The following is a 27,171-nucleotide window of genomic DNA, read 5'->3' on the forward strand; positions in this document are numbered from 1 at the left end:
AAGGACTAGAAGCGAGGCAGCCGTCTCCGTTGGCGCCATTTGAGTTGGAGGCCATGCACGCCTCCAACTCAATCATCAAGTTTGCAGATGACACAACAGTAGTAGGCTTGATTACCAACAACGAGGAGACAGCCTACAGGGAGGAGGTGAGGGCACTCGGAGTGTGGTGTCAGGAAAAGAAACTCTCACTCAATGTCAACAAAACAAAGGAGATGAAGGTGGACTTCAGGAAATGGCAGAGGGAGCACCCCCCTATCCATATCAATGGGACAGCAGTAGAGAAGGTGGACAGTTTTTAAGTTCCTCTGCGAACACATCACGGACAAACTGAAATGGTCCACCCACACAGACAGTGTGGTGAAGAAGGCGCAATAGCGTCTCTTCAACCTCAGGAGGCTGAAGAAATGTGTCTTGTCACCTAAAACCCTCACAAACCCTCTCCAGAGGGTGGTGCAGTCTGCACAACGCAACACCGGGAGCAAACTACCTGCCCTCCAGGACACCTACAGCACCCGATGTCACAGGAAGGCCAAAAAGATCATCAAGGACAACAACCACCTGAGCCACTGCCTGTTCACCCTGCTACTATGCAGAAAGCGAGGTCAGTACAGGTGCAGAAAAAGCTGGGACCGAGAGACTGAACAGCTTCTATCAAGGCCATCAGACTGTTAAACAGCCATCACTAGCACATTAGCGGCTGCTGCCTATAGGCATAGACTAGGAATCACTGGCCACTTTAAGGAATGGAACACTAGTCACTTTAATAATGACACTTTAATAATGTTCACATATCTTGCATTACTCATCTCATATGTATATACTGTATTTTATATCATCTATTGCATTTTGCCTATGCGGCTCTGTCATTGCTCATCCATATATTTACATATTCTTCTTCCATTCCTTTACTTAGATCTGTGTATTAGGTAGTTGTGGAATTGTTAGATTACATGTTAGATATTACACAGATATGTCTGTGTCTCAGTCACTCTGTAGACTTGTCTTTTGTATGTGATTTGTTGTAGCACTTTTTTTTGTTTTAAGATGGAATTTATGAAGGAATAATTTTATTTGGACTAGAAGCACAAACATTTCGCTACACTCGCAATAACATCTGCTAAACATGTATGTGTATGTGACCAATTTTGATTGGATCCGATTTTTTTCGTGGGCTGATGGTTGGGGGCCAGAACATAATTACAAATAATTTGTATGACGCAAATTGACCACACGAAGCCCAAGCAGATATCATTTTCGACTAAAACAATTATTTAAAACCTTTCTCATAGGATCACGTTTCTCTCCATTATGTGCGGAAATACTTGGGAACAGATTTCTTAGTGGTACCTTATAAATATAAAAAAAACAGCGCTCGTACTTTTTTCATTTAGACACACCATTCGAGCTATGACGTTACCCAATAACATCCTTTCTCTTCAGTTTAAACGGAAGTGAACAGTGACCAAGAACAATTTCCACGTTAGCGTTTTTGTTGTTATTTAGACGTTAATTAACAACATGGGACGAACAAATATGACAAATTTAGCTGCACAGCATCACATGTAGTCTTTAATTCGCGTTGGAGACAGGACTTGGTTGATAGATGTTATTTAGGTGACGCTGAACTAACAATGGCTAACTGTATGGTTTTTCACACTCAAATAGCCTCCATCATGGAAGTGCTAGCAAATTCAGCCGTGGCAGAGATCTGTAAACTCGTAGACGACGACTATGCAGTGTTTCGTTTGGAAATTTCTCAAAGCCAGAAAGAAAACAGGGGATTGCGTAGGAAACTACAGCTACTTGAACTGAAGGTAGCAAGGGAGCGCGCAGACAGGACAATTCGAGATCGCATCCTCGCTAGTCGTCCCAGTAATGTCAAGATCCTAGACCGATACAGAGGAATGGAAAAAGGTACATTTCGCAGAAGGCCAAAGCTGCGCGGCATGTCGCCTTTCATATATAGTTTCGTTCCTGTCGCTCCCGTTCAGATATGTTACATAAAATTGGGTCTTGGTCAGTTTTTGGATAGTATGCAATAATGCCTCTGATTACTTCGCTATCTTGCGCAAAAACACGAAATCAAGAATCTGGTTAGAATATTTAACTTAATTTCCTATTATATTCTCAATTAAAACAATGTGATGAATGGAACATAATATTGTGAACAAAAATATAAACGCAACAATTTCAAATATTTTACTGAGTTATAGTTCATATAAGGAAATCAGTCAATGGCCCACCCACTTGGCAGCCAGGCCCAGCCAAACAGAATAAAACATTTAAAAATCCCCTCAAAAGGGTTTATTACAGGCAGAAATACTCCTCAGTTTCACCAGCTATCCGGGTGGCTGATGTCAGACAATCCCACAGGTGAAGAAGCTGAATGTGGAGGTCCTAGGCTGGTGTGGTTACACGTGGTCTGCGGTTGTGAGGCCAAATTCTCTAAAACGACTTTGGAGGCAGCTTATGTTAGTAGAGACATTAACATTACATTCTCTGGCAACAGCTGTGGTGGACATTCCTGCAGTCACCATGCCAATTGCATGCTCTTTCAAAACTTGAGACATCAGTGGCATTGTGTTGTGTGACAACTGCACAGTGGGCTTTTATTGTCCCCAGCACAAGGTGCACCTTTGTAATGATCATGCTTTTTAATCAGCTTCTTGAGATGCCGCATCTGTCAGGTGGATGGATTATCTTGGCAAATGAGATATGCTCACTAACGGATGTAAACAAATTTGGGCACACAATTTGAGAGAAATACGTTTTTTGTGCATATGAAACATTTCTGGGATCTTTTATTTCAGCTCATGAAACATAGGACCAACACTTTACATGTTGCGTTTATATTTTTGTTCAGTGTACATCGATCACTAAATAGCATAGAAAGTTATGAGAAGTGTTACTTTACATCCTTGCTAATTCTAGACTGTGTCAAAAATGTAAATAGTGTACCGTTAAGCATTGACAGTAACTAAACTAACTACCTCTTTTCCCCAATAACTCTCAGGTGAAGGAGATCTCACTGGAGGCCACAGGAGCTTTGTGAAGGCAGCAGTACAAAATACATGGAGAGATGACCAACCAATCACTGTTGATGAGGGGAGCGGAACCTCGAGCCAGCACGTTATCGTGATAGAGGTTAGCAGTGGTGTAGTGGAGGCTATATGCCATATACCCACTTATTTTTCAGTGAGAAGGTTGATGAAACGGATCAGAATGTTTAGCTTAAAAAGTTGATAAACTATTATTTCTTCACATTTTGGGTGCCGCAATATTGGCTGATGTTCCAAAATGCAATTTGCGGAAAACACCTTTCTAAAATGCGCACCGCACCGCACGTGCGAGAGGTTTCATGGACAGAGATGGAAATATCCGTTAGAAATGTATAAAGAGGGGAGATCTAAAGATGCAACAACTATCAGCGGTTTCTAACATGACAAGGATAATGCCTTGGCTACTAGACAATGAAAGAAAGAAAACCAATAGAACAGGAGAAAGCATATGAGCCTTTATAAAATAATTGACTCCACGTTTCTATGGTGGGATTTTGGCTATAGGCTACTTTGATTCAAGGTTAAATATGCCTCATAATAAGAAGTAAAAAGTCCATGTTTCAAACAATTAAGGAACAGGAAAAATATAGCGACACTAATGCTGGCCTAACCGTACTCTGGTAGATGGAAAGGCTTTCCCAATAACCGTCTCAATTAAATGTTAACTAGCCTACCTTTCAGAATGATATCACGATTATTTCCATCAATCCAGTGGCCATTTTGATTTTAAAACTCCATCTCGTGCAACAGAACAGTGCTGTAGCCAGATATTGGTGGGTGGGCCTGCAGAAATGTGTGTGGGCCCCCCAAAATAATTATGATTGTGGGGGGTGGCGGCGCATGTACCTTCCTGCATATTTTGCCATGGGGAAAAGAGAAAAATGTGCAGTTTTAAAGCACATTTCCTGCAGTTGTACACATTTTGCCATAGGGCAGAGGGGAAAATGTGCAGTTTTATAGCTCACCCGATGCTATTCTACACATTTTGCCACGAGACTGAGAAAAGTTAGCATTTTAAAGCTAAATAAAACTAAAATATAGGTTTGTTGGTTGATAACAGCATTAGATTATGAGCTGTATTGGTTGATAAATAAAAAAATGAAATAGGCATATATATATAGGCGCATATAGCCATAATAGCACAGTGTGTTATGCCTCAAAGCAGTGATATTCATAACTTATTGGGGGTGTGGCTTTCAGTTGGTTATTTTTCGCAACCCAGCCTGTGAGAGTGAATGTCATTCCAGTTCATCTGTTCTGTTATATTTGATCAAATCCGACTAACCCAGTGCGTTGCGTGCGATGAATTCTATCTGATGGTGTTTGCGTGTTTAAGTAAAAAGATAACTAATGTCCCGTTTGGAATACTGACAGGTAAAGAACATAAAAATATCAAATAAAAGCCCCACCCATGCGTTCTACCCTGCTAAAGAAACACTGTTAACCAAACAACAGTGCTAGGTGCCTGTGCACTTGAATTAAAGGGTAACTACACAAAAAAAAAAAATCCCTTCAATTTCCTTTCTCTTCCCAGACCTAAAAAATGGTCTCCTGATGTGGCTTAATCATTGTTATGGATTTACATCCAATTTGTTGTTTTTTTTCATTAAAAACTTGTGACCTTGATAGCAAAAGCCTTAAAAAAACATAATAATAAAAGTCTGAAACCTGTGAATGTATGTCTCAGTTTAGCCTACTTGCACAGTACAGCTTGGGTTAGCCTGTCTGTGAAAGACCAATATGTTATACAGTGCCTTGCAAAAGTATTCACCCCCCTTGGCTTTTTTCCTATTTTGTTGCATTATAATCAGCTATTTAAATGTATTTTTATTTGGATTTCATATAATGGACAAATTGTGAAATGAAAAAAGTGAAAAGAAAAAAATTACTTGTTTCAAAAAATAAAAGTAAAACCCACCAAAACTCACGGACCAGGCAAGGAGGGCATTAATCAGAGAGGCAACAAAGAGACCAAAGATAACCCTGAAGGACATTGCAAGCAAGCACGTTTGGTGTTTGCCAAAAGGCATGTGGGAGACTCCCCCAAACATATGGAAGATGGTACTCTGGTTAGATGAGACTAAAATGTAGCTTTTTGGCCATCAAGGAAAACGCTGTCTGGCGCAAACCCAACACTTCTCATCACCCCGAGAACATCGGCAGGGACTGGGAAACTGGTCAGAATTGAAGGAATGTTGGCGTGCACTAAATACAGGGAAATTCTTGAGGGAAACCTGTTTCAGTCTTCCAGAGATATGAGACTGGGACGAAGGTTCACCTTCCTGCAGGACCCTAAGCATACTACTAAAGCAACACTTGTGTGATTTAAGGCAACATTTAAATGTCTTGGAATGGCCTAGTCAAACCCAGACCTCAATCCAATTGAGAATCTGTGGTATGACTTAAAGATTGCTGTACACCAGCAGAACCCATCCAACTTGAAGGAGCTGGAGCAGTTTTGCCTTGAAGAATGGGCAGAAATCCCAGTGGCTAGATGTGCCAAGCTTATAGAGACATACCCCAAGAGACTTGCAGCTGTAATTGCTGCAAAAGGTGGCTCTACAAAGTATTGACTTTGGGGGGGGGGGGTGAATAGTTATGCACACTCAAGGTTTCTGTTTTTGTTTGTATTTTTTTCTTGTTTGTTTTACAAGAAAAAATATTTTGCATCTTCAACGTGGTAGGCATGTTGTGTAAATCAAATAATATGAACACCCCAAAAAATCAAATTTTATTCCAGGTTGTAAGGCAACAAAATAGGAAAAATGTCAAGGGGGGTGAATACTTTCACAAGCCACTGTATATCATTTTACGTCATTCAGAGTGCACAGTACATTTGGAAAATATTCAGACCCCTTGCCTTTCCACATTTTGTTACGTTACAGCCTTATTCTAAAATGGATTCAATAATACCACATACAATACCCCATAATGACAAAGTGAAAACAGGTTTTTAGACATTTTTGCAAATGTATTAAATATTAAAAAAACATACCTTATTTACATAAGTATTCAGACCCTTTGCTATCAGACTCGAAATTGAGCTCAGGTGCGTCCTGTTTCCATTGATCATCCTTGAAATGTATCTACAACTTGATTGGGGTCCACCTGTGGTAAATTCAATTGATTGGACATTATTTGGAAAGGCACACACCTGTCTATATAAGGTCCCACAGTTGATAGAACATGTTAGAGCAAAAACCAAGCCATGAGGTCGAAGGAATTGTCCGTAGAGCTCCGAGACAGGATTGTGTCGAGGCACCGATCTGGGGAAGAAGTACCAAAAAATGTCTGTTTCATTGAGGGTCCCCAAGAACACAGTGGCCTCCATCATTAAATGGAAGAAGTTTGGAACCACCAAGACTTCCTAGAGCTGGCCAAACTGAGAAATTGGGGGAGAAAGGCCTTGGTCAGGGACGTGACCAAGAACCCAATGTTCACTCTGTCAGAGCTCCTGAGTTCCTCTGTGGAGATGGGAGAACCTTCCAGAAAGACAACCATCTCTGCAGCACTCCACCAATCAGTCCTTTATGGTAGAGTGGCCAGACGGAAGCCACTCCTCAGTAAAAGGCACATGACAGCCCGCTTGGAGTTTGCCAAAAGGCACCTAAAGGACTCTCAAACCGTGAGAAAGAAGATTCTCTGGTCTGATGAAACCAAGATTGAACTCTTTGGCCTGAATGCCAGGTGTCACATCTCCAGGGAAACCTGGCACCTTTGATACGGTGAAGCATGGTGGAGGCAGCATCATGCTGTGGGGATGTTTTTCAGAGGCAGGGACTGGGATACTAGTCATGATTGAGGGAAAGATGACAGAGCAAAGTACAGAGAGATCCTTGATGAAAACGTGCTCTGGACCTCAGACTAGGGCAAAGGTTCATCTTCTAACAATACAACAACCCTAAGCACACAGCCAAGACTGCAGGAGTGGCTTCGGGACAAGTCTCTGAATGTCCTTGTGGCCCGGACCTGAACCCGATCGAAAATCTCTTGAGAGACCTGAAAATAGCTGTGCAGCGATGCTCATCATCCAACCTGACAGAGCTTGAGAAGATCTGCAGAGAAGAATGGGAGGAACTCCCCAATTACAGGTGTGCCAAGCTTGTAGTGTCATACCCAAGGAGACTATAGGCTCTAATCGCTGCTAAAGGTTCTTCAACAAAGTACTGAATAAAGGGGTTGAATACTTACAGTACCAGTCAAAAGTTTGGACACACCTACTCATTCAAGTGTTTTTCTTTATTTTTACTATTTTCTACATTGTAGAATATTAGTGAAGACATCAAAACTATGAAATAACACACACAGAATCCTGTAGTTACCAAAAAAGTGTTAAACAAATTCTTCAAAGTAGCAACCATTTGCCTTGATGACAGCTTTGCCCAAACTTGTCATTCTCTCAACCAGCTTCACCGGGAATGCTTTTCCAACAGTCTTGAAAGAGTTACCACAAATGCTGAGCACTTGTTGGCTGCTTTTCCTTCACTCTGCAGTCCAACTCATTCCAAACCATCTCAATTTGGTTGAGGTCAGGTGATTGTGTAGGCTAGGTAACTTATGCAGCACTCATCACTCTTCTTCTTAGTCAAATAGCCCTTACACAGCCTGGAAGTGTGTTGGGTCCTTGTCCTGTTGAAAAACAAAGACCCTACTGATGATGAAGAGCACACAGATGAGCTTCCCTGAGACCGTTTCTGACAGTTTGTACAGAAATTATTTGGTTGTGCAAACCCACCGTTTCATCAGCTGTCTGGGTGGCTGGTCTCAGATGATCCCGCAGGTGAAGAAGCTGGATGTGTAGGTCCTGGGCTGGTGTTGTGTGAGAGCAAAATTACAATATTATGTTATAATACTGTTACTGCATCAAATGGTTGTTTTATGGAATAGAATAGGGGTTCTTAGAACACTCATCTGTGTGTGTTCTACAGAGTTGGGCCTTTGGCGCTTAATGCGGACACTGGATTTACGATGCCTTTGGTGATAAAACCTAATGACCCCATTCCATAGCATGAGTTGGTGTTTGTGTACTGGGAGGTACCAGGGTGGAGATGACGAGTATGGATAATGACTCTGTTTTCCACACAATGAGAACAATCTTTACAGCAGATACTGTCTGCTGTGAATGATTAATTTCCTTTGTACGAATCCTAACCTTGTTGACCCATTCCACACTTCTGTTGTTTGTCATGTAGACTAAGAGGGTGTATCTTTGCTATAAAAGGTATTTGTATTCTTTGTGTTGGGGCTCTCAACGCAACAGTCAAGAGTGTTGTGTCGACCAGCCATAGTTATTGCAGAGCACTCACATCATTCACTAGTGTGTGGTGTGACATGCTTTCCTTATTAATATGTGAATAAAGATTTAGTTTAAGTATAACTTTGACTTGTGTGATAAATTTGTCTCTCCTCATTTGATAATAAAGAAATAACCACCACAGTGGTTTGCAGTTGTGAGGCCGGTTTCAAAATTCTCTAAAATGACGTTGGAGGCGGCTTATGGTAGAGAAATTAACATTACATTCTCTGGCAACAGCTCTGCTGGACATTGTTGCAGTCAGCATGCCAATTGAACCCTTCCTCAACTTGAGACATCTTTGGTATTATGTTGTGTGACAAAACTGCACATTTTTAGAGCACCCTTTATTGTCTCCAGCACAAGATGCACCTGTATAATGATCATGCAGTTTAATCACCTGTTAGGTGGCTGGATTATCTTGAGAAAGGAGAAATGCTCACTAGCAGGGATGTAATAAAACATTTGAGAGAAATAAACTTTTTGTGCATATGAAAGATTTCTGGGATCTTTTTTTTCAGGTCATGTACCATGGGACCAACACTTTACATGTTGCGTTTACATTTTTGTTCAGGATATATTAAAATGTTTTCAATGCGTTTTCAGGTAGTGCAATGTACCTCAAAATGGTTTTATTAAATTAATAATGATCCAGGTTCTTCCATGTTCAGAATACATTTTGAGAATATATATGGCAAACTAGTTTTTTAAATTACTATTATAGGCATTATTTTATAGGCGACCTTAAGTAAGAATATTGATTAATGGACCCCATGGGTCATGAAATGCGGTTTAACCAATTCATGTTGCCTACTATAGTGCGTTGTCAACAATTCAATCATTTTTCAGCAACATTTTTAATAAAAATATAATGTATACCAATCTCAGTCCACCGTACTTTTTACTGACATATCAACCACAAAACAAAATGTTTTTTAAAATGTACATTTTAACTATTTATTTTCATATTCCTACTCTTCAAGGTCTCTACTAACATGAATGGAACAATATTAATCCCTCACAAATGTAATTCCTGCCTTAATCCCATATCTTTGGTGACTCATTTTTTGTTTTCTTACAGCCCTCTGAGTGGGCAAAGTTAATGCCACAACATGGAACTGTAGCAACCCAAAATTATACAAATTATGTAAATTGATGCTGGGGGAGTTGACCAATAAAGTTCTAGTGAAGATTTAATTCAAATCCAGCTAAATCCATTGTCAAAACATGCTCTACCAGCCGGTTGAGAATAGGGTTAAGGGGTTAAAAAGTACTGGTTGTAACTAACAGGTTTTTATCGTCCTCAAACTCGAGCAACCATGCTAACAAGGGTGCTGAGTTGTCGTTAAATTAGACTTTTCTAACTTTCGCCGATGTGCCTTACTTCTTGACCGTCAAATATTTGTATAAAAAACATTGGGTATGAGCAAATTAAATATACAAATCTAATTGTATATATGTCTTATGACAGCGTTTTCATCAATTTGATAGTATAAGCTTGATTGCCTTTCAAGAACCGTACGGGACTCGACCAGGAAATAGGCGGGACATTCATAGGGTATTCAACTCATGTACCGATAATAACCTCCTCTCTTCTTGTGTTAGTCTGCAGAGGCTGCAGGTCCTGGGGTCAAGCAGGAGAGGTCTGAAGGAGAGGAGGACCCACGTCACAGCAGAAACATCCAGGTGGAAGCAGCAACTGAAGTGGCGCCCCCTGTAGTCACGGAGGACCCCACCACCGCTCCAGCGCAGCCCAGGATCAAACACAGCATCACGGAGGTCAGTGGAACGCAGAACGCCGCCCTCAAGTCAGAGACAGACACCGAGACTTTAGCGGGGCTGGAATCACTGAGCTGTGCTCCTGCTCCCCGCTCAGAGTATATACTTTATGGTAACCCAAGCCCGAGGACTGTTCTGTCCCATCAGGACTCAGGTGACGTGTCACAGACTGGCAATGATCCGTCCTGTTCATACGCTACAGAGATGTTACCTGGTGACATGCCTTTGGGCTTAGATACACCGACTAATCCAATGAGAGGTGACTGGCACAGGTACAGTAGTAGTGTAAACTCTGAAGGGTGCCTAGATAAGAAAGGGGAGGGTCTGGTCGTAGATGAAGTGACTGTGAAAGTGGAGAGCGACGTTTCTCTTTCATGGAATGCAGATGAAACTCACTTAGGAGAAGGACACTCGCAGGGTAACACCAGTGACTTCTTTGACTACAGGGAAAGCTTAGAGACAAATCTAAATGTCGCAACCCACTCCCCTTTACACGCGTTCAGAGAACGCGACCCAGTGCCCACGTCGATAGAGCCTTCCGATTCACACGTCCGTGTCCTTTTTGATCAGCTATTGAACTCAAATGACAGGGCTAAAGCCCAGGCTCGCGGAGGGGGAGCAACATCAGGCAATAGTAAAGAGAAACGGTTCCTCTGCATGTTCTGTCACAAAGGCTTCAGCTGCCTCCAGAATGTGGAGATCCACCAGAGGGTTCACACAGGGGAGAAACCCTTCAGCTGTACCCAGTGTGAGAAGAGGTTCTCCCACCAGCACCACCTGAAAAGGCATCAGAGAGTCCACACAGGGGAGAAACCCTACAGCTGCCCACAGTGTGAGAAGAGGTTCTCTCGCCAGGACCAGCTGAAGATGCACCTGAAGGTCCACACTGGAGAGAAGCCATTCGGCTGTATGTATTGCGGGAAGAGTTTTTCAGAGAGGAGATGCCTCAGGATACACCAGCAGAAAAACCATCCCACTCTGTAATATAGAAAGTAACCATTCCACTCAATAGCTTCTGATGTTTAGATCAAAACCTGCATGAAAGACAAAGATTAATTTTGGTTGTTGTCAGCTGAAAAGACCCATAGATGCATGGAATAACAAGAGTTTCGGTGTTGAAACAGATTTCAGTGTGGATATTTCCTGGGTAGAACATTGCATCAACACATTGTGTGATATATATAAGGCATATATACGCCTAATGAGTGTCTTACATATTGTGTTTGTACTGTGTAGGCTATATGATGTTCACAAATGCCTATTTCATTACTTCCATTGAACTACTTTATTTTTAAAATTAATACAGTTTATCAAGTTCACAATGATTTTTTTGTTGTTGAGACGTGTATGTGAGGTTTTCATATGGTGTGATTAACACTTATGTTTAATAAACATCCGGAAAAATGCTTGTCCTGAGAAGACAAGGTGAGCACTACCATCAGTCCTGTGTCATGCCAACAGTAAAGCATCCTGAGACCATTCATGTGTGGGGTTGTTTCTCATCCAAGGGAGTGGGCTTACTCACAATTTTGCCTTACACCACAGCCATTAATAAAGAATGGTACCAACACATCCTCTGAGAGCAACTTCTCCCAACCATCCAGGAACAGTTTGATGACGAACAATGCCTTTTCCAGCATGATGGAGCACCTTGCCATAAGGCAAAAGGGATAACTAAGTGGCTCGGGGAACAAAACGTTGATATTTTGGGTCCATGGCCAGGAAACTCCCCAGACCTTAATCCCATTGAGAACTTTTGGTCAATCCTCAAGAGGCGGTAGACAAACGAAAACCCACAAATTCTGACAAACTCCAAGCATTGATTATGCAAGAATGGATTGCCATCAGTTAGGATTTGGCCCAGAAGTTAATTGACAGCATGCCAGGGCGGATAGCAGAGGTCTTGAAAAAGAAGGGTCAACACTGCAAATATTGACTCTTTGCATCAACTTCATGTAATTGTCAATAAAAGCCTTTGATATCTAAAGACACTGAAGCAGGAAACTTTGTGGAAATCAATATTTGTGTCATTCTCAAAACTTTTGGCCACAACTGTACACATCAAAATAGTTTAGTCAGGTTTGTCTGATGACTTATCATAGCACACTCATATTTAACCACAATATCATATTTACAGTGCCCTTAGAAAGTATTCATACCCCGTGATATATTCCACATTTTGTTGTGTTACAGCCTGAATTCGAAAAAGGGTTTAAATGATTTTTTTCCTCACCTGTCTACACACAATATCCTATAATGACAAAGCGAAATGTTTTTTTTATAAATGTTTGCTAATTTATTGAAAATTAAACACAGAAATATCTCATTTACATAAGTATTCACACCCCTTATCAATACTTTGTAGAAGCGGTTACAGCTGTGAGTCTTTCTGGGTAAGTCTCTTAGAGCTTTTCACACTTGTATTTTGCAACATTTGCCAATTATTATTTAAAAAATTCTTCAAGCTGTGTCAAATTGGTTGTTGATCTGTGCTAGACAACCATTTTCAGGTCTTGCCATAGATGTTTAAGTAGATTTATGTCAAAGCTGTAACTCAGCCACTCAGGAACATTCACTGTCTTGGTGAGCAACTCCAGTGTAGATTTGGCCTTATGTTTTAGGTTATTGTCCTGCTGAAAGGTCAATTCATCTCCCAGTGTCTGGTGGAAAGCAGACTGAACCAGGTTTTCCACTAGGGTTGTGCTTAACTTCATTCAATACATTTTTTTATCCTAAAAAAACTACCCAGTCCTTAACAATTATAAGCATACCCATAGCACGATGCAGCCAACACTATGCTTGAAAATATGGAGAGTGATACTCTGTGTTATTTTGGATTTGACCAAAACATAACACTTTGTACTCAGGACAGAAAGTTAATTGCTATTTGTATTCCGTACAGTCTTCCTTCTTTCCACTCTGTTAATTAGCGTAGTATTGTGGAGTATCTACAATATTGTTGATCCATCCTCAGTTTGCTCCTATCACAGCCATTAAACTTAGTAACTCTTTTAAAGTCACTATGGTGAAATCCTGAGCTGTTTCCTTCCTCTCCGGCAACTGAGTTAGGAAGAACTCCTGTATCTTTGTAGTAACTGCATGTATTGATACACCATCCAAAGTGTAATTAATAACTTCACCATGCTCAAAAAGATATTAAATCTCTACCAATAGGTGCTCTTCTTTGCGAGGCATTGGAAAACCTCCTTGGTCTTTGTGGTTGAATCTGTGTTTGAAATTCACTGCTCGACTGAGGGACCTTACAGATAATTGTATGTGCGAGGTACAGAGATGAGGTAGTAATTCAAATTTCATGTTAAACTCTATTATTGCAGACAAAGTGGGTCCATGCAACATATTATGTGACTTGTTAAGTAAATTGTTACTCCTGAACTTATTTAGGTTTGCCATAACAAATAGATTGAATAGTTATTGATTCAAGACATTTCAGCCTTTAATTTTTAATTCATCTGTAAACATTCCCAAAAACATTATTCCACTTTAACATTATGGGGTATTGTGTGTAGGCCAGTGACAACGAATCTAAATTTAATCAATTTCAAATTCAGGCTGTAAAACAACAACGTTTGAAAAAGTAATGGAGTGTGAATACTTTCTGAACAATAAAGTAATTCTGTAACTACAATATAGGACTCAAACGTAGGTACGTATGTACGTACCTGAGGGAGTGTATGTCTGTGTAATAATCTGTATCACCTGTCTCTTTCAGGAGGAGGAGGGTCCAGAGGTGCTCCTGGTGAAGGAGGAGGGGTGTGAGGAGGGTCTGGGGAACCCTGAGTGGACCATGGTCATGGAGGACAACCAGACTACACCTGAACCAACAGAGGAACCAGCTGAGCAGCACAGGACCACACACAGTCTCACTGAGGTGAGCCCACTGTGAACTGTCTTTATGGTATTAGGTCCATATCAGTGGTGGTCAGTGGTTTTGATGATGAAGGAGGACGATATTTTTTCATGAGCACCCAGTTCAATGTAACATCGATAGGTTTAGGCTACTACGTGATGCAAAAATTCCCCCTATACCCATCATGAGGTTGTTTCAACCTAGCCTATGAATTAAAGTTTACAACGTAGCCGCACACAGGTCGAGAGAAAATATTGAAGTGACAGACAGTGACACATCTAGCTGATCTTGGGTGTAATCATAAGTCCAACAATTGCAAATGAGAGTTTCTATTGGACAAATTCAGGTATGTTTATTCCTGTTTTGTTCACTTTCATAGCAGCCACGTTGTATTCCTTCTCGCATCTACAGTGGGGCAAAAAATAATTTAGTCAGCCACTAATTGTGCAAGTTCTCCCACTTAAAAATGAGAGAGGCCTGTAATTTTCATCATAGGTACACTTCAACTATGACAGACAAAATGAGAAGAAAAAACATCCAGAAAATCACATTGTAGGATTTTTTATGAATTTATTTGCAAATTATGGTGGAAAATAAGTATTTGGTCAATAACAAAAGTTTATGTCAATACTTTGTTATATACCCTTTGTTGGCAGAGGTCAAACGTTTTCTGTAAGTCTTCACAGGGTTTTCACACACTGTTGATGGTATTTTGGCCCATTCCTCCATGCAGATCTCCTCTAGAGCAGTGATGTTTTGGGGCTGTTGCTGGCAACACGGACTTTCAACTCCCTCCAAAGATTTTCTATGGTGTTGAGATCTGGAGACTGGCTAGGCCACTCCAGGACCTTGAAATGCTTCTTACGAAGCCACTCCTTCGTTGCCCGGGCGGTGTGTTTGGGATCATTGTCATGCTGAAAGACCCAGCCACGTTTCATCTTCAATGCCCTTGCTGATGGAAGGAGGTTTTCACTCAAAATCTCACAATACATGGCCCCATTCATTATTTCCTTTACTATCAGTCGTCCTGGTCCCTTTGCAGAAAAACAGCCCCAAAGCATGATGTTTCCACCCCCGTGCTTCACAGTAGGTATTGTGTTCTTCGGATGCAATTCAGCATTCTTTGTCCTCCAAACACGACGAGTTGAGTTTTTACCAAAAAGTTATATGGGGCGGCAGGGTAGCCTAGTGGTTAGAGCGGTGGACTAGTAACCGGAAGGTTGCAAGTTCAAACCCCCGAGCTGACACGGTACAAATTTGTCGTTCTGCCCCTGAACAGGCAGTTAACCCACTGTTCCTAGGCCGTCATTGAAAATAAGAATTTGTTCTTAACTGACTTGCCTAGTTAAATAAAGGTCAAATAAAAATAAAAATATTTTGGTTTCATCTGACCATATGACATTCTCCCAATCTTCTTATGGATCATCCAAATGCTCTCTAGCAAACTTCAGACGGGCCTGGACATATACTGGCTTAAGCAGGGTGGACACGTCTGGCACTGCAGGATTTGAGTCCCTGGCGGCGTAGTGTGTTACTGATGGTAGCCGTTGTTACTTTGGTCCCAGCTCTCTGCAGGTCATTCACTAGGTCCCCCCGTGTGGTTCTGGGATTTTTGCTCACCGTTTCTTGTGATCATTTTGACCCCATGGGGTGAGATCTTGCGTGGAGCCCCAGATTGAGGGAGATTATCAGTGGTCTTGTATGTCTTTCATTTCCTAATAATTGCTCCCACGGTTGATTCCTTCAAACCAAGCTGCTTACCTATTGCAGATTCAGTCTTCCCAGCCTGGTGCAGGTATACAATTTTGTTTCTGGTGTCCTTTGACAGCTCTTTGGTCTTGGCCATAGTGGAGTTTGGAGTGTGACTGTTTGAGGTTGTGGACAGGTGTCTTTTATACTATACTTTATACTAAGTTCAAACAGGTGCCATTAATACAGGTAACAAGTGGAGGACAGGGGAGCCTCTTAAAGAAGAAGTTACAGGTCTGTGAGAGCCAGAAATCTTGCTTGTTTGAAGGTGACCAAATACTTGTTTTCCACCATATTTTGCAAATAAATTCATTAAAAATCCTACAATGTGATTTTCTGGATTTTTTTTCTCATTTTGTCTGTCATAGTTGAAGTGTACCTATGATGAAAATGACAGGCCTATCTCATCTTTTTAAGTGGGCGAACTTGCACAATTGGTGGCTGACTAAATACTTTTTTACCCCACTGTATGTGTTCTCCTCTCACCCTTTCCCTTTGTTTGTGTATAGTCAGTAAGCAGTTTAGCAGTTACACCAGAGACCCGGGTGGCAATGGATTAATAAAAACAAAAACTTACCTCACCAAGGCATTCTCCAAGGCATTCTATGTGTTTCACCAAACATTTCTGTAAAAAATACAACGATAAAGCCTTGCGTGCATATTTTTTCAAATTTGTTTCGCGCTGTTGGTAGTAGGTGCACTTTATTCAGCAGCCCTTGTGCCAGAAAGGCAAAGTGTTCCCATTTTGAACCATTACATGTGTCTGAAGGTAGATTAAAACAAGTGCACCTATAGGCTTACCGCGAGCCAATCAGATAGCTCAGATCAGCGTGTTTGCACAGTTTCTTCGAGCCATAGACTGTAAAAAGAAACGTTGAACGCACAGCAAAGTTGATACTGTGAGGTTTTCAAAATGTTTAAAACCATGACTACAGACCCAATGAATACAGAAAATAGCTACTGCTTTTATGAGTAAGTTCATGTTTAAGTTATTCAGCGCTGTTATTAACACTTGCTACAACTAGCACTGCAGCTGCATTGAATGAGTACAGCAAAGTGTTCCGATGAGCTAGTGTTGTTATTATTAGTGGATGGTCTTTTTTTATATGAAGGAGCATTTCCTTTTCTCTGGTCATACGAGTAACAACATCAATTGGTGCATGTGGCAGAAATAGCAGAAATGGGGTTTGCCATCAACTGACAGACTGTGTTTTTTCTCAGTGTAGGGAGGCAGAGTGGGGGTGGACGGTGAATTAGGTGAGAGGTAACCTCACCGCTGTTCCCTTCCCTCAGACTGACCATCACATGCAGGCCATCAGTCCAGTAAAAACAATTATGCTCACTCAGTTGCGCCTCACAAGTAATACATCAAATGATCTATTATAGTGTGATCATATACCTAAAATGGTCTGAGAAGAACAACATTGGCAGTGCAATTTAATAAGCATAGTCAATATGCATTGATAATGTGTTGGGCCTATAGCCTATTGCACAAACCTCATTGCTACAGTACTGTTTTTAATTGGTTAATGTTGTGGTAGAACTTGGCTTGCATTTAGACTCCGAATGTGATCTTACTTCAAAAAAGGTTGGTGACCACTTGTGTAAAGTGGTGTTAAGTCAGCTAACTAGATAGCAGCTCAGTTGAGTTAGCCTACAAAGTCACCTACTAGTAGTACTGTAATAATATATATATATATTTTTACATTTTCATAACGTATTTATTTACTTGAATAGGTTCTCCCGCTGCCTCTGTTTTTTTGGGTCCTTACAAAAACAAAGTAATGGGCAATCTTCAAGATATTTCCGGTGGTAGCAAAGCGCCGCCAGTAGCCATGTGGACGACTGGGCAAAAAGTGTGTATGTCACCAGAGCGGTTTAGAATGTGTTGTGATGTTTGACTTTACCAGCGTAACCCACTTTCAGTTTCAATAAATATCAATCGCAAACCAGCATATGCAACAACTCTCTACAAAATGTGTCCTACTTGTCAGGAGAATTTTCAATCACAATGATAATAACAATCAATCAATAGCTTTGACCAATCCCCGAGGTTTGTAAGACCATGTGTTTAATAATAATTAGTCAAAGACTCAGTTTATGCAAAAGGTTAGTACAGTTTATTCACGAGAACGTTCTAAAGTCAAGAATACAAAAACATCAATTTTATAGCTGCGCACATACTTCCACACAAACAGTAGGTATTCTACGCACATACTGTATCACTACCCAGCCGACAGAGATTAGGGAGACTGTGAGAAGCACTCCCTGTCCTCCCCAAAGATTAGGGAGACTGTGAGAAGCACTCCCTGTCCTCCCCCAAGATTAGGGAGACCGTGAGAAGCACTCCCTGTCCTCCCCCAAGATTAGGGAGACCGTGAGAAGCACTCCCTGTCCTCCCCCAAGATTAGGGAGACCGTGAGAAGCACTCCCTGTCCTCCCCCAAGATTAGGGAGACCGTGAGAAGCACTCCCTGTCCTCCCCCAAGATTAGGGAGACCGTGAGAAGCACTCCCTGTCCTCCCCCAAGATTAGGGAGACCGTGAGAAGCACTCCCTGTCCTCCCCCAAGATTAGGGAGACCGTGAGAAGCACTCCCTGTCCTCCCCCAAGATTAGGGAGACCGTGAGAAGCACTCCCTGTCCTCCCCCAAGATTAGGGAGACCGTGAGAAGCACTCCCTGTCCTCCCCCAAGATTAGGGAGACCGTGAGAAGTACTCCCTGCCCTCCCCCAAGATTAGGGAGACCGTGAGAAGCACTCCCTGTCCTCCCCCAAGATTAGGGAGACCATGAGAAGTACTCCCTGCCCTCTCCCAATCTCCCAGCCTAGCCAGGTTGGCACTGAATTTTGCTCAGACAGTCTGTGTTTAAGATACTATAAACAATATATTATACAGATATATTGTTTTACCCTAATTCTGACTAAAACTACACACATCATTAATTATAATTTTACTGACTATAATCAATTTCATACAATTATATGGTTTCAGGGTGGAATATTCTAATCATTCATTTAAACATATAAATTCCATTATCACTACCCCAACACACAACACCCATTCAACAGGGCTTTGGGCGAGGATTCTTGAACTGTAACATCCAATCAGAATCTTGCCCCTGGGAGCAAGTGGCCCATTCAAACCATTTTTGTAATACAAAAATTATCCAGACCTTCAAGGGAGGCGTGACAACGATGTGATTTTGAACTTATGGCAATGCGAGACTATACTCATAGCAATCCCTCATTGACCATCAGAAGATGCTCCATAGCAGGGTGCTCATATCAGATGTCTTGATCCAACATCCTCTCACTCTGTATCTCTTACAGTCAGTAGACATGGAGGATGGGAAGCCTGATCTGTTGATAGTCAAAGAGGAGGCAATAGAAGATGGACCAGAGAACATTGACCTGCTGAGTGGACTAAAGATGGGGGAGCAAGGTAAGGGAGACATACATATAGCCTACATACAGTAATAGATATTCAATCGGAATAGTGATGTGCCTGGCTATTTTTATTTTTTATTTTATTTTTCTCATTCATAAAATGAAATCAATACAACTTATGTTTACATACAAAAACACACATTAAAATGTATGAACTTGACATGGTAATTAACACAAAAAAACTTCACATGTAGAGTTCTCTGCCATGTTTGTAAAGTCTATTTTGTAACCTCTTCCTGTAGGTGGTTGGCTGGAGGCAAACAGAGGAGACTGGGGAGCCGTCTTGGATTCCCAGACCCAGACCGGTGCAGCCAAGGGCCCGGGGGACGACATCACTGAGCAGGCCAGGACCAGAGGTGACATAGTGGAGGTCAGTGGATGGGACAGCGTCCTCATCTCTGGGCTGGGGAACAACACTGTTAACCACAACCAGAAACAGACTGACGAACACAAAACAACAACCAAACTTAGTCTCCATGACAACAGACTAGCTGAGACCAGGGTGAGGTGTAGATTTAGTCTGCTGGGACAGGGAGGTGTCCATATGCAATGAAAGAGAACAGATACAGACTGGGCTAGAAATGCGCCGTCCTGCTTCTATAGTTGTGATTCAGAGAGACTGAAGACGCCTCAGGTTAACCCCCTAACAGGTGCTGCCTTCAGTCTGCCTTCTTTAGGATCTATCAACTGGAACATGGACCCTGCGACAACACAGACACTCCCTGGCCTTCGTCCTCCTCACACTCTCCTTATGTTAAACCAGACCTTAGACAATGCCAGTGCCTCAACACTAAATGGCTACACAAGCCCATTGACAAATGACAGTAGTAGTAACGCCATCAGTAGATCTAGTGGCAAAGAGAAGCGCTTCATGTGTTCGTTCTGTGGGAAAGTTCCGTTTGCCCAACAGGTGGAGATCCACCAGAGGATGCACATAGGAGAAATAGTTTGACTGCCATCTTTACCGGGCCAGTTTCTCCCATTTGTCCAGCCTGAAGAGGCACCAGAGAGTCCACACGGGGGGGAGAAATCCTACAGCTGCTCCCAGTGTGAGAAGAGGTTCTCCCACCAGCACCATCTGAAGATACACCTGAAAGTCCACACGGGAGAAAGGCTGTTCACCTGTACACATTATTGGGAATAATTTCTCAGAGAGGAGCTACCTCACCATAGACCAGCAAAAAATGCACACGGCCCATGAATAGTAATAATAATAATATATTTATTTACAGTTGAAGTCGGAAGTTTACATACACCTTAGCCAAATACATTTAAACTTTTTCACAATTCCTGACATTTAATCCTAGTAGAAATGTCCTGTCTTAGGGCAGTTAGGATCACCATTTTATTTTAAGAATGTGAAATGTCAGAATAATAGTGGAGAGAATGATTCATTTCAGCTTTCAGTATTTGGTAGGATTGCCTTTAAATTGTTTAACTTGGATCAAACGTATCGGGTAGCCTTCCACAAGCTTCCCACAATAAGTTGGGTGAATTTTGGCCCATTCCTCCTGACAGAGCTGGTGTAACTGAGTCAGGTTTGTAGGCCTCCTTGCTCGCACACGCTTTTTCAGTTCTGCCCACACATTTTCTATGGAATTTAGGTCAGGGCTTTGTGATGGCCACTCCAATACCTTGACTTTGTTGTCCTTAAGACATTTTGCCACAACTTTGGAAGTATGCTTGGGGTCATTGTCCATTTGTAAGACCCATTTGTGACCAAGCTTTAACTTCTGGACTGATGTCTTGAGATGTTGCTTCAATATATCCACATCATTTTCATTCACATCATTTTCATTTTGGGGCGCCAGGGTAGCCTAGTGGTTAGAGCGTTGGACTAGTAACCGAAAGGTTGCAAGTTCATATCCCAGAGCTGACAAGGTACAAATCTGTCGTTCTGCCCCTAAACAGGCAGTTAACCTACTCTTCCTAGGCCGTCATTGAAAATAAGAATTTGTTCTTAACTGACTTGCCTAGTTAAATAAAGGTCAAATAAAAAAATTCTTCATGATGCCATCTATTTTGTGAATTGCACCAGTCCCTCCTGCAGCAAAGCACCCCCACAACATGATGGTGCCATCTCCGTGCTTCACGGTTGGGATGGTGTTCTTCGACTTGCAATCCTGCCCCTTTTTCCTCCAAACATAACTATGGTCATTATGACCAAACAGTTCTATTTTTGTTTCATCAGACGAGAGGACATTTCTCCAAAAAGTATGATCTTTGTCCCCATGTGCAGTTGCAAATCGTAGTCTGGCTTTTTTATGGCGGTTTTGGAGCAGTGGCTTCTTCCTTGCTGAGCGGCCTTTTAGGTTTTATCGATATAGGTCTCGTTTTACTGTGGATATAGATAGTTTTGTGCCTGTTTACTCCAGCATCTTCACAAGGTCCTTTGCTATTGTTCTGGGATTGATTCGCACCTTCCTCACCATGTACGTTCATCTCTAGGAGACAGAACACATCTCCTTCCTGAGCAGTATGATGACTGTGTGGTCCCATGGTGTTTATACTTGCGTACTATTGTTTGTACAGATGAACGTAGTAGTACCTTCAGCCATTTGGAAATTGCTCCCAAGGATGAACCAGACTGTTTAAAGGCACAGTCAACTTAGTGTATGTCAACTTCTGGAATTGTGATACAGTGAATGATAGGGGAAATAAATGTCTGTAAACAATTTTTGGAAAAATTACTTGTGTCATGCACAAAGTAGATGTCCTAACCGACTTGCCAAAACTATTGTTTGTTAACAAGAAATGTGTGGAGTGGTTGAAAACAAATGTTAATGACTCCAACCTAAGTGTATGTAAACTTCCGACTTCAACTGTATATAGAGCTTTTCATACAGAATCTGTTACTTTTTAAAAACAAGGGAGCTGGCAGTTCATGGGAGAGGGTCTTCCACAGCTAGATGATGATGATGCAGTTCAGTAAAGGTGTAGCTTGATTGGAGGCAGCATCGATGGTACAGCCAGGGAGGGAGACACATCAGTCAGACAGGCCCGAAGCTTTATCAGGCACATCTGTCTCTGCAGTTCACAGCTCCTCTTCCTCCTCTGTAGGTAGGCTGGAACATCCCACCACCGAATGTGTAGCCCCCATCTGGGTGATGCATCGGCAGCAGTAAGTGCCTGGAGGCCACCACACCTGGGCAGTAATCAGCAACAGTCTCCTACTAGACGAGCCTCTGTCATCCCCTCACACCACAATCCACATCTTTCTATGTAGTACTTGTTTGTTTTGTAGTTAATTATGTTGATTTTGGATGTATTGTATGATTGGACAGAGTAGATGATATGGTGATGGTTGGTGTGTCTTTAAAAATGCTTAACTGGTGAAAGGTGGCAACCCTGACCTGTTGTTTGATGGTAGTGTTTTAAAATAAGGAAATTATATTGCCTTAATTCATGTTTACTTGACATGGAGTAGTGAAGATGTGTGTAATGTTGAACCTTTTCCAAAGTATTCTAACATTAATTTTATCAGAGCGAGGGTACCAGATTTACAGAAAATGGAAAGTGTTACCATAGTGAGAAAAGTTATTCTAGTCACAGGTATTGTTTTGTGCAATAAAAGTAGGGGAGAGTGGGGTATTCTGGGCCATTTTTTACAATCAGCATTACTATGTCGGGGGAAATATAGTATTCTTTCTAACAAAAATATCTACATATATTTCTGGAAATAATCAGAATTCAGGTAAACATTACAGTTTTGAAAACATAGCTTGTCCAAAAAAGAAAGTGGTCCCTTGGCACAACTTCCCTCAGGTATGTGGTAAGTTGAGCATTGGGACAGGGTAAGTTGAACTGCCTTGGGGTAAGTGGGTGATAGTTTCCTGTGACAGTGGGTGATGGTGGTCGTGGTGATGGTGGTTGTGGTGATGGTGGTTCTAATTAACGGAATGGGGTTGGTATATTGTATATCTTAAATGTATACAGTAGATTTGTCTGTTCAATATCACTTACCCTTCCATTTCTTGACCAGTTGTCTTGGACAGGGATGTTGTTTCGGTGTGCCAGTTTGCAGGCATGTTCTCTGCATTTGAGCAGAGACTACATCCATGAAACCGGTCCGCAAGTTTCTTGATATGTTTAGCAAGCTCAGACTCCGTGTCATCAGATAAGACATTGGTGCCTCTGCTACTCTATCATAGCCTCTCTTTCCCACAGGTCCATGTTTGTTGTTATTTTTTTGTCAATGTACCTCTTCGGTGTCATTCAGTCTATTTGTTCATCTCTTGCTGCCGCTCCAATGGACTTATTCCCTTCTCTCACGTCCTTGGGGTTTAGACCCCTGCTTGTTTTCCGTTTGTATATACAGGGCATGATGATGTCTGCTCTGTAACAATAAAAACACATCTTGAGTTTATATGCATTACTCATTGCAAAAATACTGTGCATAAAACTGACTAAATGTAATCATCATTTGTATGGGGTATGGTGGCCATTGGCTCAACTTACCCCAAGGCATACATTTTGACTATATTAGCCCAAATAGCTCCAAGGATGCACTTTCATGCCATGTTTAGGGCCTCATGTTGAAGCTTATAGAGACCCCAAATGATGTATAAAACAATCTACTTTGGTTTAGATACAAGCGTCATAAATAAATTTGACTTTTTGAAAATCTTTTTATAAAAAAAAAAAATTTGCTAACTTGCTTACCACTTTTTCAATGTGGTGTCTTCCTTCACAGACTCCATGAAATAATGGTTAGTGCTATCCGGAATCCTTTGGACTTCCCTACCCTAAACCCTAACCGTACCCATTTTAAATTTCAACTTCAATTGGGTAACGTCAGATTTGGGACTTCCAAGGGATATCAGAGAGCATGGACCATGAAATGATGACCTCTTCCTAAATATTTGGTCACATGATTCATTTTGTGTATGATTTCTTAGAAACAAACACTCTCCCCTACTTCAGTTCTTTATGTAAGTGTATGACCATTTGAAACCATGTTGAAATTAAATACAAAATTGACTCTGTTCTGACTGACAAAACAAAATATAAATTCTGGGACTGTGTTTCCCTTATCTCAGTCAAACCAAAACATTATACTTAATTCTTGAATCAACACACATGGCCATATTTTATAATAAACTCCAATGGCTCCATATTGTTAGGTACTTGAATCACAGTGTTAGAGATGGGCTTGACTGTGGTAAACATTTTATAATGTCATGTTTCTGTGTGTACAGGAAATAATTTCTTATTTAAACATTTAAACTTTTCTGTTGTATTTGTGTTTGCAGTCTGCAGTCCATGAGGACCTGCTGATATCTGGTGTTGCTTGCGGGAGAGACTGGACCTCTGAAGTGGCTGATCACAAACCCTGGCCCCGGATCAGAACTCTGGATCAGGAGCTGTCGCTCTTCCTTCCTGAGTCGGAACCGGGACCCAACCACGAGGGACAGAGACTCCACCACCACACAGAACACAACCAGTGGACAGGTGGACTGAACAACCTCAGTCCTGGTGGTCATCAGAGAGACAGAGGCTCCAGTCAGGGATCCAGTCTGCAGCCCAGACCCTTCTCTTCACAGTCTCAGTGCAGGGATGTAGCAGGGCCTGGGGCTGATAAAGATAGACCCTCCTGTTCTTATGATACAAACACCACAGTATCCATGATGAACAGAGCAGGTCTTCCTGGGCTTCAGCCTTCACAGAGAGTGGTGGGAGACCCCCCTGGTGGTAGTCTATCAGCAGGTCTGTCTTCTCCTTCAGGGTCTTGTCTAATGCCTGGTGACTGGGTTCATAGAAAGCTTGGACCTGGGTCTAGCTTTCCTCAGTTACCTCATGGTTACCCCACCAATACAGACAGGTTCAGGATGGGCATTTACCACAAGAAGGACCTAGCCTATAGCACAGCACATAATCCCAACAACACCCAAACAATGGCTCAAGGAGGGAGCTCAAAGACTAACCACCTGAGAGTGGTGGCTCCTGCTTCTACCTCCTCTGGTGTCATTGGGTCACAACGTGGGAGAACGAGCATTAGGACGGACGATGACAAGCCGTACACCTGCCCCACGTGTGGGAAGCGCTTTGCTAAAGCAAACTATGTGAAGGAGCACCAGACTGTTCACACCAAGGAGAGGCCCTTCAAGTGCAAACTATGTTACAAGAGCTTCTCCTTCCTGAGTAACCTCATCAGACATAGGAGTGTCCACAACGGGGAGAAATCATAGCAGTGTGGCTTGAGATGTACACAGGGGATATCTGGGAACCATTATTTAGCTGACATTTTTGAAAATACAGTATAAGTGGAAGGCCCCTCCAAACCCCCAGAATTAAAAAAAAAAAAAATATGAATATTTTTCATGGTTGGTATACACCCACAACATTTTTTTAAAATTTAAAATTTATTTATCCTTTATTTAACTTGGCAAGTCAGTTAAGAACAAAATCTTATTTACAATGAAGGCCTACACCGGCCAAACCCGGATGACGCTGGACCAATTGTCCCTATGGGACTCCCAATCACGGCCGTTTGTGATACAGCCTAGATTCGAATCCAGGCTGTGTCTGTTGTTAGGGTATGCCCACACCATTCCAACAAAGAAAAGCTACTTTTTAATGAATCACTCATATTGTAATTATATGTCAATGATCAGCTAGGGGAAATCTGATTTTCAATATTGTGATGCCATTTTTATAATTGAATAAAGAATATATACAACAAATTTTCCATTAACATGTTTCTGTGCCAATGCACCACACAACCAATAAACAAAGCATACCTATTTCAGGCACTAAAATATCATGGATTGCGTTTTCAACACCACAATAAATAGACTATGTCAATCTCGACAAACAGAAAATACATCCCTCCCTACCTTGTAGACTTACCCAGTATCGAAGGCTTGGCTTGACAATCTCTGAATCTCATGAAACTTTTTGGTGTTTTGTAACCAATGTCTCTTTCCATTAATCAATTGGCCACTGCACAGTTTGGATTGATCGATTATATTTGTCAGTTAAAAAAATACAAATGATTTTTAAAGTGACCAGGATTGCACAATAAAGTCTGGCCCTATTTCCATTGTGGTCGCTATTTTCTACATAAGTACTTCCACTACATGACCAAAAGTATGTGCACTGCAGTCAGCATGCCAAATGTATGCTCCCTCAACACTTTAGACATCTGTGGCATTGTGTTGTGTGACAAACTGGACATTTTAGAGTGGCCTTTTATTGTCCCCAGCATAAGGGAATGATCATGCTGTTTAATCAGCTTCTTGATATACCACACCTGTCAGGTGCATGGATTATCTTGGCAAAGGAGTAATGCTCAATAAACAAATTTGCGCAGAAAATATGAGAGAAATAAACTTTTTGTGCATATGGAACTTTTATTTCAGCTCATGAAACCAACACTTTACATGTTGTGTTTATATATTTGTTCAATATATATATACACACACAGTTGAAGTCGGAAGTTTACATACACTTAGGTTGGAGTCATAAAAACTAATTTTTCAACCACTCCACAAATCTCTTGTTAACAAACTATAGTTTGGCAAGTCAGTTAGGACATCTACCTTGTGCATGACACAAGTAATTTTTCCAACAATTGTTTACAGACAGATTATTTCACTTATAATTCACTATATCACAATTCCAGTGGTTCAGAAGTGTACATACACTAAGTTGACTGCCTTTAAACAGCTTGGAAAATTCCAGAAAATGATGTCATGGCTTTAGAAGCTTCCGATAGGCTAATTGATATTATTTGAGTCAACTGGAGGTGTACCTGTGGATATATTTCAAGGCCTACCTTCAAACTCAGTGCCTCTTTGCTTGACATAATGAGAAATTCAAAAGAAATCAGCAGACCCAAACAATCTGGTTCATCCTTGGGAGCAATTGCCAAATGCCTGAAGGTACCACGTTCATCTGCACAAACAATAGTACGTATAAACACCATGGGACCACGCAGCCGCTTAGGAAGGAGATGCGTTCTGTCTCCTAGAGATG

At 41.5% G+C, this 27,171-nt stretch overlaps 2 protein-coding genes across 5 annotated transcripts in view; both read left to right on the plus strand.

Annotated features, from left to right (window-relative positions):
- Nucleotides 1–27,171, plus strand: part of LOC109901171 (zinc finger protein 16-like) — a 174,268-nt gene that overhangs the window by 106,413 nt on the left and 40,684 nt on the right. The gene's annotated exons all lie outside the window — the stretch shown is intronic.
- Nucleotides 1,421–25,502, plus strand: LOC109901170 (zinc finger protein Gfi-1-like). Of its 4 annotated transcripts, XM_031836568.1 has the most exons (8): nt 1,427–1,914; nt 3,014–3,144; nt 9,958–10,131; nt 13,862–14,020; nt 19,078–19,189; nt 19,437–19,564; nt 22,255–22,315; nt 24,447–25,502. In XM_031836568.1, exons 1-7 carry the CDS (start codon nt 1,632–1,634, stop codon nt 22,285–22,287), a joined length of 1,020 nt encoding a protein of 339 aa, XP_031692428.1. In that variant the 5' UTR covers nt 1,427–1,631; the 3' UTR covers nt 22,288–22,315; nt 24,447–25,502. The 4 variants fall into 4 exon arrangements, with proteins under 4 accessions (XP_031692425.1, XP_031692427.1, XP_031692426.1 ...); XM_031836565.1 differs by lacking the exon at nt 22,255–22,315 and having other exon boundaries at nt 1,421–1,914; XM_031836567.1 differs by lacking the exon at nt 24,447–25,502 and having other exon boundaries at nt 1,421–1,914; nt 22,255–23,560.

The sequence above is a fragment of the Oncorhynchus kisutch genome, linkage group LG12, assembly GCF_002021735.2.
Source record: "Oncorhynchus kisutch isolate 150728-3 linkage group LG12, Okis_V2, whole genome shotgun sequence".
NCBI classification, from domain to species: domain Eukaryota; kingdom Metazoa; phylum Chordata; class Actinopteri; order Salmoniformes; family Salmonidae; genus Oncorhynchus; species Oncorhynchus kisutch.